Genomic DNA, 12,438 nt, shown 5'->3' with positions numbered 1-12,438 from the left:
AACTTAACGCCTTCTTCTGTTTGTGTTGGAGATTAAATCTCTTTGTTTCTCTGGCAAGGCTTCTGAGCTCAATTTGCAGCTCCTGAAAACTTAGTAGCCTTGGCTTCATGGGTGCAATTCTCATATACACTTCCTCGTCAGTCAGCCCTCTCATGAACTGCCTAGCCAATCTGGAAAAGGCTGGCCACCATTCTGAACCTCTTCCACATCTCTCAGTGTCGCTTCCAAGGCAATGGCATAGGAACATGCCGACTCCCCTGTGCGTTGGCTCCTTTCATAAAAGTCAGCTAAGGGGTCCAGGGATCTCTGCATGTCACCGTATTCAGCTCTCAGCTCTTCAAAAGCTCTCTCAGGACTTTGTTCAGGTGGGGGGAGATTTAAAACCAGCCGCCTAGCCTCACCACTTAGGTGCCGCACAATGGTTGCAAAACTGAGATGTGATGGTAGCCCACCAGCGTCAAGAAGATACTGCATGTCTCGGATCCAGTCGTCAATCAGGATCTTGCATTCAGAGCCCCCGCTGAACACTTGAACATTTTTCACTTGATGTGTCTGGGTGAAACCACCATGGATGGGTTGGGCAGGTGAAAACCTAGTTAATCCGTCAGCAACCATGTGGGGGCAGCATGTGATAAAGGTGGGGTTGAACGGCTTGTGAAGATTGCACTACTGCCTGAGGTTGGTACACTGAGGATGAAAGGATGTACATCCCATATGATGAGTAAGCAGGTATGAGATAGCTAGTGGGACAAGGGTCGCAGTTTGCAGGTGGGGCAGGTACTGTTTCTGTAGCGCTCTGTATGCCCACTGGGGGGCCATGCATAGAAACCTGTGAGGCATAGGTTAAAAACACTGGAAAGGGTTGTAAGTTACTTGCTGAAGGCGTGAAGACCTGGGGTTTGGGCAACAGGTTGGGATTATCAGGAATTGTAAAGCTGGATGTCCTGGCTGTAGTCGTAGGACGTATAGGGAGAGTGACTTCAGGCGGACTGAATGGGGTCAATGGGGTCAAGGAGGCATACTCTGAGACCTTGGGACCATATCCTGTTGTAGCTGGGCCCTGGACACTTACATGTTTAGTAGGCAGGGGGGCCTGGCTGGGAGGTGTGGGGACAAAGCTTGTTGCTGGAGGGGTGAGTACACTGGGTTGTGAAAAATGACCAGCAGCTGGAGGTGTAGGCTCATTACTTGGGGGGGGCATGGTGTTCGATGTGGCCTCCCATGGCGCTGACCTAAGAAAGTGCTGAGAGTGACGTTGCAGGGGTTCATGGGGACTGTTCACCTCTCCCATGTTAAATACTGTCTGTTCTGGAGCATGCATTACCACATTGGTGCCAGTCATTGGTCCACGTGAGTGGTATAGTGTCTGCCTTACTGCAGGGGGGATAGTAGACAAAGGACGGCGAGGAGTGTTTTTGTAATGTCTTTGCATGTTTGGCTTTTGAGGTAGTGTAGTGATAGAAGGAAGTGAAAGGATGTATCAGTGTTGAATTATGAGTTGGCTAGGGGAGACACAACCAGATACAGTATAAAGCACCAACAAGCACCACAGCATGTTAATTCACATTTGCATTTAACATTAGGATGTTGGATATACCAGGGCACGTGGCAGGGACAGGAAAACAGGAGTCCAAATGGTGGTTGAGACAAGCAAAACTCCTCTCATTTATTGAGCCTTTCGGAAAACAAAAGAGAATATCACTCACACAACCATTTTAAAAGAATAATCTGGCTCATAAATCACATACAAAATAAACCTTAGCTTCCCCTCGACAGTAAATGCTATTTTCTTAGCTAGCTCCATGTGCCTGTTTAACATGAATAACAGAAATGCTGGATTAAGCTAGCTTGCCACACACACACTTAGCTAGCAACTAGCATTAGCTGTGGATTTCTTAAACATTGATTCACACTGTCTACATATTCTGCTCCACCATCTACACAATTAAATTTCAAACAGGTGTAATATACAAAATCGTTGCACCAACCAACCTATTTATAATTTAAATCAACATGTCAGTGTTACAGTGCCCTGATACTCGGCTTACCTTTCGGAAAACAAAAGAGAATATGACCTCCGGTGGCCGCGGAGGGTCAAAAAGGCTCCATGTTACGGCAAGCCAAACAGAAAAGGAGCACTCAAAATAAAACAAGGGCGCCATCTACTGGCCAATATAGAACACTTCCTTACATCTACAACAACAAGCACGAACAAACAATCACAATCCAAATCATGCTTTGCTGAATCTGCCGATCTTCCATTTTGCTCTTTTTAGAAGCTGGCGCTTTACCAAAGATATCAGAATATTTGTGACATTCCTGTTTGGCATCATGATGTCCTACAGCACGTTAGTTAGTTAGTTAGTTAGTTAGTTAGTTAGTTAGTTAGTTAGTTAGTTAGAAGTAAATTTAATTCAATTCAATTTTATTTATAGTATCAAATCATAATAAGAGTTATCTCAAGACACTTTACAGATAGAGTAGGTCTAGACCAACACTCTATAATTTACAAAGACCCAACAATTCCAGTAATTCCCCCAAGAGCAAGTGTGATGGTCCTCCATGTGACAGTCTCACTAGGTTGTGTATATGGAGCTGCATCTGCACATGGGGAAACCAGACCGAATCAGGGCAAGTAGTCGACATCACGGACAGAGACACAAACAGCATGTGTTATCTAAAACAGATCTCCTATGTATTTGGAGAGAATAATAAACATAATGAACATTATAACTCATATGAAGGACAAACTATTTACATTTCTTCAAATAAGGCCCAAACCTATGCCAAAACTCAAAACAGTGATGATTTTCTTCTCTGTAGAACGGTTTAGAAAGGTTATAGACGTTAATCTTTGGTCACATCTAACTATTCTGTTCTATATCCTCAGGTGATCTCTCTTCACAATAAACAATCTTTGCTTAGTATCTCGGATGACGTATTCCCGGCCTTATATGGGCCTAATGTGTTGACGGACCAGCCTTCCACTGGTTGACAAGACATCAACAAGCGTCTCCCAGAGCATCATGGGAAACAAAATAGACGGTTAGCATCAGAGCTAGCGGCGATCGGCGGTGATAAACGTGCAAAAAAATCATAAATTATGGACATGAACTTTATCAATCTTGGATGTAACTGTTTGAATTTATTGTTCAAAGACCCCGAAAAACTCTGAACTTCCAGGCTGGATACAATATGATCAATAAGATGCTGGTTTTCCTTCTATTAGTCTATTACTCAAAAATAAATCTTAAAGCACATGTTAGAAAATATATTATGTGCTGTTTTTTCACGCAGATTGAAGGTCAATAAATATTGTGCCTTTTATATCATAACCTAGAAAAGTGGTTCCCAAATCTGGTCTGAGTTCTCTGGTGAGCCCTCTAGTGGAATCCTCCAGTAACAAGCGTAGTCAGTGTGTGACACAGCGTAGCTCCCTTTGGACCCTGTGTTTACAGGTTGCTACTCTGTGTGAGAGAAAAACAGGATAAAAGTTCAGCTGCTGCCTCAGTCTGCTGTAGGTCAGGGGAGGGTGCTGTGTATTATTCTAAAACCTATGTTTACATACACTGATACAAAGACTGTTTTCTGAATATCTTTTTGACTGCTTTTTCATTCATTCAACTGTAATATTGTTCAATGAAAAATGTGAGGTTTCTTGTGCATTTAGTTCATGTGACACTGACCTTTTTCCTTCCATGTCTGTTTTTTGAACATGTCTTTCTGAACTATCTGAAATGTGTTACTTATGCAGAATATTACCAGGCCCAGTTGTTAGAAATTTGCAGTTTATGCAACTTACATGAATGCAGGCTTATTGTATGTTTTGTGTCTACTGTTAAAATAGGACATTTTGATGCACATATTTTAATATAATTTACTGTACCTCAATCTGTTTTCACTTCTCTTCTTCCAGCTCTGCTGTTGGTCAGACATGAAGAGCAACAACAGCCTGAATCCTTTGTATTTTCAGTTCACTCTGTTTGCAGACTTTGGGCCCCTCAGATATCTGTTCTTCAGTCTGTGTCTGTTGCTCTACATGACTGTTGTCTCTGCTAACATTGTCATTATTCTGACAATCTGTCTGGAGAAGTCTCTGCATCAGCCCATGTATATTTTTATCTGCTGTCTGTCTTTTAACTCTCTGTACGGCTCAGCCGGCTTCTTCCCCAGGTTTCTGACCGACATTCTGTCTGACACTCATTTAATCTCACGTCCATTATGTTTCATTCAGATGTATGTTATTTACACCTATGCATCATGTGAGCTGACTATCCTCAGCATCATGGCCTACGATAGATTTGTTGCTATTTGCCAGCCTTTACACTATCACAGTAAAATGACATTTAAGATGGTAACACATCTTGTGATTTTTGCCGTGCTCTACTCTGCATTTGCTATGGGTTGCAGTCTCTTCCTTACTGTTAGATTACCGTTGTGTGGCAATAAACTGAACAGGCTTTTCTGTTCCAACTGGCCTGTGGTTCTGCTCTCCTGTGTGGACACAACTCTGAACAACATAGTAGGTCAGTTTATCATGATAACAACCATCATCACCCCGCTGTTCTTTGTCCTGTACACCTATCTACGTATTCTGTTTGTTTGCAGGAGAAGCTCGTCTGAATTCAGAGGAAAGGCGTTACAGACCTGCCTGCCTCACATCGTGACATTTATGACCTATTCTTTCTCTCTCTTCTGTGAGCTGTCATTGACTCGATTTGAGGCTGATAAAATGAATCCAATCATCACAGTTGTTTTATCTTTAGAGTATTTGATGATCCCCCCCATTAATAACCCTCTAGTTTACGGCCTGAATCTGCCTCAAATCAAAGGAGTGATATTAAGATTTTTGAAGAAGATTCCTGCTGCGAAAATGTAAAACTTAACATGCACATTTAGAAAACTATATATACTGTATCTCTAAGCCACAAAATATGCTTCTAGAATATGTTAAATGTATTTGTCCATAGATCTTGTTTGTTATTACATTCATTTTAAGGTGGCCTATGAAAAGAAAGATGTGTTCAACCTGAACCAAAAGAATGATATTAACATTGCAGATGCATGGTTCAACTAACAGCTCCACAGGCTAAAATACATCTTTTAAACTCACATTGTGGGTTTGAATTAGTCTCAAATGTTAATAGATTTTTCTTCATCCATTTCTCACATAATAAATGTAAACTTACATGTTAGAAATATATATCATGTGCTGCTTTTCCAGGAAGATTAAGGCCTTTGATTTCATGTTCCCAAATGTTTCACGTCAAGGACACCTAAACTGACACAAATTAGGCCGGGACCCCCAGTTGACTGATTTGTCCCAGGGCCACCCACCTGACAGGATGTTTCCTTTTGGATGTTTTACTACAGAAAGTGTATAAAACCCCTGATAAAAATAGTCATACATTATGTTATTGTGTTACTTATGGATGGAACTATAGTGGAAATAATTACCACTGATGTAGAACAAATTAGAGTTGATAGGTGGTCAGGTGTGTTTGGTGGGAATTTGGTCTCACAGAGTTTTAGCTCTGTATGTTCCACTGTGTTTATTCTGTTTTAATATTACTTTGTGGTTTGTGGTGAACCAGTTGCCCTATGTAATTATATTTACACAATATTATAAGATGTAGGATTTGGAATAAACAAGACAGTCTACAGCCATGAGTGTGGAATCCCATTTGTGTCAATATAATCAAACAAAACATCTTAAATATCAAACAAAAATACATATCTCAAACACTCACAACAGACAGCACGAGTAGGAGAGAGAGATGATGATGTCACACAGATGACCAGCGATGTGTGCTCACAACAGCTTATGGATGTGACAGTTATCATCCATTAAATCATATATAAGTCTTAGGGCTGTCAGCGTTAACACGTTAATCGCGATGCGATTAAGGGCCGAAGCGATGCGTTACATTTTTTTTAATCGCAATCCTGAATGCCGCTTTTTATTTTCCAAAACTCCCTGACGGCTCATAGACAAGTCGAAAGCCATATGCACGTTGTGTAAAGCCTGTGTAAGAGATGAATGTTCAGAAATAAGAGGTTGCTGTGGCCCGCCGTACAGGTTGGTTTGACCAGCGGGCAGCAGCGGTGGCCAGAGCGGGCAGCAGCGGTGGCCGGAGCGGGCAGCAGCGGTGGCCGGAGCGGTGGCCGGAGCAGTGGCCGGAGCGGTGGCCGGAGCGGGCAGCAGCGGTGGCCGGAGTGGGCAGCAGCGGTGGCCGGAGTGGGCAGCAGCGGTGGCCGGAGCGGGCAGTGGAGCGGTGGCCGGAGCGGTGGCTGGAGCGGTGGCTGGAGCGGGCGATTACGGGGGGACATCCTCAGCGGACGAGGGCTGGAGTATAACCTAGCTAGGTGGAAAGCTAACGCTAGCCGGCCACCTTTTCCATCAATCCTGCTTGCAAGTGTCCGCTCATTAGACAAAAACTGGACTACATCCAACTTCAACGAAACTCCCAACGCGAGTTCAGAGACTGCTGTGTTTTTGTTGTTGTGGAAACAACAGTGTACCGGACTATCCAGCCTGTTTCTCTGTCGCCGGGTAAGAGTGGAGATGGGCTGTGTTAACACGGACTGGTGCAGAAATGAGCTGCTCATTAACCGGTGATCACTGGACGTCAGTGAGCAATCAACATTATTTAGGAGTTACTAAACACTATATTGACTCTAGTAAGGATAGGGATTTTTCGTTTTTTAGTTAGGTATTTGGAGGAATTGTTCAATAATGACAGATTCACACATTTTTCTTTTGTTTACAGTAAGATACACTGGTAAAAATTGCTTTCGATTGTTAATAAGTACTTAAAAACTGTTCTGAAATGCAAAATAATAGAATTTTAATCATGTGATAAAATATGTGGTTAATCGCGATTAACTAGAGAACTTCAGCGATTAATCACGATTAAAAAAAATCAATCGTTTGACAGCCCTAATAAGTCTGTAAATTGTGTGAAAGGTTGAAGCTGCAGGCTAGTAAATGTTCTGTTGTTGGGTCACTTCCTGTATTTGGGTCGGATCGCGTTCTCACCTGAAGTGAACCAAATTCTAGTTCACTTAGAAGAGAACCAAGACCCCTGTTTTCAAACGAACCAGAGTTTGTTTGTTTGATCCGCTCCAGAGTTGGGATGAGGTTTCACACCGCCCCAAACCAACCAGACTATCCGACCAAACACTCCAGGGTTGGTTTTAAACGGACCAAACGAGGCAGGTGTGAAAGCAACCTAAGTAATATTAAGTGTAATATGCTGACCTTTTGCACTGATGGCCAGGCGACTTGTTCTCTTCAGATGGAAAGACCTTCTAGCCCCTTTGTATCCTCAGTGAATCAAATAAGTGATGCAATATCTTAAACTAGACAACATAAGATACTCTCTCCAAAAGTCTTTTTTAAAGTTTCTTTCTATTTGGCATCCTTTCTTGACATTAATAGGAAAAATAGAAGCAAAGAATGTATGAGACACAATATTGTATTTTAATGTGTTGTAATTGATTTATTTTTTCTCCTTTCAGGTAAATATATAAAGGGACCAGCTTTGATTTAGAGCTGTTGGGTGGGAGGTGTTTGATTGTTTACATTTTTTATATCTTGTAAACACTGAAAATCTTTAATCAACAGACATTGATAAAAAAAAAGTCCTAAATTTACAAGAAGCAAGCGTGGATGTCCTCTGAGATTCCAGTGGAAAACATAATCTAGACTTCTATAGAAACAGACTTCTTTTTGGAGCCAGCAAAGTCGCCCCCTGCTGGAAATTAGAGAGAATGCAGCTTTAAGGAGCTTAAATCATCATGAATCACTCTCTCCTTCTCCCTCCCCTCAAACCCCTCCATCCCACACCAAAACTGTGACAGAAAGTTGAAACTGAAAAATAAAATTGGAAATGACATGACAGTGAAATGTCATGACATTAAACTTTGGGTCACCCCTCCCCCTGAAAGATTCATCCTTATTGTCCTTATCCTGAAATACACGTTTAACCCTCCTGTTGTCCTCGGGTCAAATTTGACCTCTTATCAAAGTCTCTATATCAGAAATTTGGGTTTCTTTCACCCAAATTTTCAAAAAAAATAACATGGATGGTTCCCTACGACGCTCTTCACAAGTAAAATAAATGATCAGTTCACTACTTTCATTGAATTTGGGTGTTTTATTTTATAGCATTTGAAGAAAATAATTGATAAAAGAACGTTGAAAAACGTAAAAAAAAAAAAAGTGCAGAAAAAATCAACAAAAACATCGGAAAAAGCTTCATAAACATCGGAAAAAGTAACAAAAAGGTCGCAGAAAGTGACAAAAACATCGAGAAAAGCAACAAAAGTGTCACAAAAACAACAAACTTAAAGTTTAAATTTTAAATTTTCACCCAGAAAAACAAAAAGTTGCATGGTTGACAGGAAGACAACACAAGGGTTTAAATGAGTGCACAGGATCTATTATCTTTTTGTTTTTTATCTAGGTTTTGAGATTTACTCAAAATCTGTGACATTCTTGTTTGGCATCACGATGTCCTACAGCACTTTAGTTAGTTAGAAGTAAACCGCCATCTCTTTCTAGACTTTACTAAGTAGTTTTGGTGCCTAAACCTAACCAAACTGCGACATTCTCTGGTTTAGATGGGAGCATGCTTATGTTTCCACAGCCCTATGCTCCCACATTTCTAAGATTTTTTTTCACTGAAAATTAGGCACTATGTTCCCACAGAAGGTTCCGTGTTAACGAAACCATCTGGTGCGTCAGGTTAACAAATTACATTACTAAAGACTAAATTCCCATCAGCCTCAGCTGGACTCTGTGTTTACCGATGATGATGTGTGCCTATGTTCCCACAGCCCTATGTTTCCACATTTCTAAGAATTCTTTCAAAATGAGGCCCTATGTTCCCACAGCTCCCACATTTATAAGATTTTTTTCCAAAATTAGACCCTGTGTTCGCCTAACCCCTAACCCTAACCCCTAACCCTAACCCTAACCCTTGAAGGGAAATGTAGGAACACAAGACCTAATTTTGAAAATGTCCTAGAAATGTGGGAACATAGGGCTGTGGGGCTGACTCCGTTTATATGAGGTTGGAAAATGCATCTATGGGTCGTATTAAAGGGTTGTTGGTTTTCCTATATGTGTTGTCTCACTTCTAAACGTTTTTGTGTGTTTTGCTAATGTAGCTCATCACTGTTTTTATTATACATACAGCACTTTGAGGCATGCTTTGTGATACTGGGCTATAATAATAATCTTTGACTTGACATGATTTAGTAATATACATTTTAGCTTTTGGTTATCTGAGCGGTTATTTGTGAATCCTTGAGAGGTTTGATATTTTCACATTTTTATATTTTTTCTAACGTCTGGCTCTGTGGCCTCTCTCTGTTTCTGAATGATCAGTGTTAATCTCTGAGGAGTTGATCCAGTGACCATTACCCCCAACACACACACACACACACACACACACACACACACACACACACACACACACACACACACACATACAGCTGGCCTCTTGAAGACCCAGATGTTGCAGTAGGATTTAATGCATCACAACTACTGTTGCCCTCTTAACATTGTTGCCTGCTAGTGCTGAGCTATCTGACCTGCCGTGTGTGTGTGTGTGTGTGTGTGTGGGAGGGAGAGGGGGGGGCTAAAAGCAGCTAAGAGTTAAGAAGCTTTGTGATCTGTTGTAGAAGTGCTTCAAGTGAGCGATAGAGCGAGCAAAGGATGGAGTGACGGAGCTACAGGGTAAAAGAGCGAGAAGGAAAAGAGGAGTAGATGTAGAGCAAACCAGAGAGAAACAGATTGTGACAGGAAGACAGGCAGAAAACTAAAAGTTTCTTTTTAAAAATATAACAGAAGAAAGCAAAGAGAAAGAGAGACGAAGGGGGGAGAGAAAGAGAGAACGAGAGAGGTGGTTGGTGGATTAAATCGGGTTAGAGAGGATTAGTGACTGTTTTGGTTTGGTAGTAAATCACATACATGTCAGTCACCACTGGCTGCTGCTGATTCACTTCAGCGTTCACACACTGAAAACAAACTGGACCAGAGGAAGAGGACGACGAAGAGGCGGTGAGTTTTATTTTACAGTTCTGACTAAATGTGTGTGAGTGAGTTTTTAAAAGGAGGACTGAGGACTACTGAGTCTGCAGCTCTGTGAGGCTAAATGCTAACATCAGCATGCTAACATGTTTATGTTTAGCAGGTAAAATGTTTAGCTTAGTTTAGCGTGTTAACATGAGCTAATCATCGGGGGATCAGCTCTATGTTCCCACAGCCCTGTGTTCCCACATTTCTAAGATTTTTCTTAAAATTCGGCCCTACGTTAGGGTTAGGATTAGGGTTCCTTCTGCAGTCCATTGCTACTGGATAATAGGTTGGGTGTAATTGGCTACCAAATTGGGAGAAAGGGGGATAAAATTAAATTATACAAATTCATGAAAAAGGAAATGTGGGAAAATAGGGCCTAATTTTGAAAAACCATTTGAGAAGCCATCACTGGAAACTGTTTGGGAAAGGGCAGGCACTTTCAAAAAATACCTGGCAGGTGTTGGGATGAACTATCTGTCTATCACACCCTCCATTGTTGTTTTGAACGACGCCCGTCACACTATGGATGTATAATAAAAACTGGATACAGCGTTGGAGTCCCGTTCAATTTTATGAGAGTGGGACAGTGGCGTATGAAGCCTTCAGGGAGCCAAAAATTACCCAGATGTTCGGAGCTGCCCAGCCGGCTACTTCCTGTTTTTAGTGCTCCGCTAACTCGAATGGGGATTAAATGATTTAATCGTGCGGCTGTTGTCGGACCGAACGGGTCAAACTCTGACAGTGAAACAAGTTATTTCGCGGGAGTTGTGATGCTCCAAAAATGGTCCCCACTGATTTACAGACGTCTCTTTCTTCTTGTTAGTCTGTGGGAAATAGTCTTTCTAGGCCAGAGGGCATCACTTGATGGGTTGTAGTTCCGCTGTTTGGACACTATGTTCAGTTTGCTTCAGAGCCCGGTGTACTTCCCGGGGGGCTGCGCCTCACACACACCTAAACCACGCCTGTAGCTGCCAGTAGCTCCTCACCGGCTGCTGATTGGTTCGGTCCACTGCTGTTCTGACACAAACGCATTACCTGAAATCTTCATGTACGTAAATGTATGCAGACCAAAACGTATGATATTTGAACAAATGGTTCATGAGAACAGGCTGTTAAAGTATTTCTTATCTATTTTTGGACACTGCGGCAGGTGCAACAAGCATTATTTACTTTATTTAACCAGGAGAGTCCCATTCAGTTCAGATTCTTTTTCAAGGGAGACCTGGTTAAGACAGGCAGCAGCATACTGTAAATACAAACAGACAGAGAACACAAAATAATGCAACAATATAAAGGAACTAAAGATCAAGCAAAGGTAACTCACATTTCAAAAGAGATATTTAAAGAGTCAGTTTCATAGTCAGGTATGTTAAACCATTAACGTCTTAAAGCTACATCGTGAAAGAATTATCCCATCTAGTGGTGGAATTGTATATGACAACCAACTGAATATTACTTTCTAGCCCCTCCCATTCCGACCGCGTTGTAACTCCTACGGTGGCCGTATTATTCCAAGAACTACGACTTCGTCCGTGAGTGTTCCTTCCAGTGTAATAATAGTTTTACATTATTTTGGTACCATTTCATTGCTAACATCAGCTATCAGGTTCCCAAACATATGCAAGCTAATGTTAGCAAAGTATCAGTGCTATCGTTATTCTGTATATTGTATGAGATAATAGTGTAAGGCAATGTTTACAGCGTAGGAGAGATGCAACGGTTTGTATTTTTAATATATTTCTCCGAGCAGTATGAACAATGTCAATGAAACCGAAATGAGCTCTTAGTATCTCCATCGTTTACACGCAGCTGTTCTAGCTGTAGCCTAGTCTGTGTTCCAACTGCACATGATGTGAGTTGTCTGCCAGGGAAATCATGTATGGTATGTCCCTCTTTGGCTAATGTATTTTAAAGATGGAGGCGCAATATAGCGGCTGCCATTCGAGCAACTCGCTCCTATGTATTCTGAATGATTCTGAATGTCAGATTCTACACATACGAGAATACTTTGATTAGTTGGTGGAAGTAATTACACATGAATGAGCACATATTTGTGAAAGAACAAAGTTTTTTTTTTGTTAAGAATCAGTTCAAAAAATTACACAATGGAGCTTTAAGAAATTCTTTCATCTTGGAGTTGAAAGCATTTAACATGATTAATTAATTGAGTCATTCGGCAACATATTCCATGCAGAAGCTGCAGAATACACACATTTTCCTTTTCCAATTTCTGTACGGGTATTTGGGACATAAAATATAAAGATGTCCTGAGAACGCAAAGAGTTATGGTTCAGCACTTAAAGGGTGATTTTGCCATTTTTCAACCTGGTCTCTATTTTCCCATACATTGG

At 41.3% G+C, this 12,438-nt stretch overlaps 2 protein-coding genes across 6 annotated transcripts in view; both read left to right on the top strand.

Annotated features, from left to right (window-relative positions):
- Positions 1-3,934: 3,934 nt before the first annotated feature.
- Positions 3,935-4,879, top strand: LOC116046641 (olfactory receptor 6N1-like). Its single transcript, XM_031295039.1, has one exon. It carries the CDS (start codon positions 3,935-3,937, stop codon positions 4,877-4,879), a length of 945 nt encoding a protein of 314 aa, XP_031150899.1.
- Positions 4,880-9,499: 4,620 nt separating this feature from the next.
- The window catches only part of LOC116046593 (MAGUK p55 subfamily member 4-like), a 50,390-nt gene continuing 47,451 nt past the window's right edge, over positions 9,500-12,438 (top strand). The window contains exon 1 of one of the 5 annotated variants that reach the window (XR_004898026.1): positions 9,500-10,069. The gene's annotated coding sequence lies outside the window, so the exon portion shown is untranslated. The remainder of the gene's footprint in view (positions 10,070-12,438) is intronic. The other 4 variants (XM_031294986.2, XM_031294985.2, XM_031294983.2 and 1 more) reach the window with 4 other exon arrangements.

This window comes from Sander lucioperca, chromosome 8 (assembly GCF_008315115.2).
Source record: "Sander lucioperca isolate FBNREF2018 chromosome 8, SLUC_FBN_1.2, whole genome shotgun sequence".
In the NCBI taxonomy this organism is placed as follows: domain Eukaryota; kingdom Metazoa; phylum Chordata; class Actinopteri; order Perciformes; family Percidae; genus Sander; species Sander lucioperca.
Note: the sequence above shows the minus strand (reverse complement) of the source record. Positions and strands in the feature narration are given on the sequence as shown.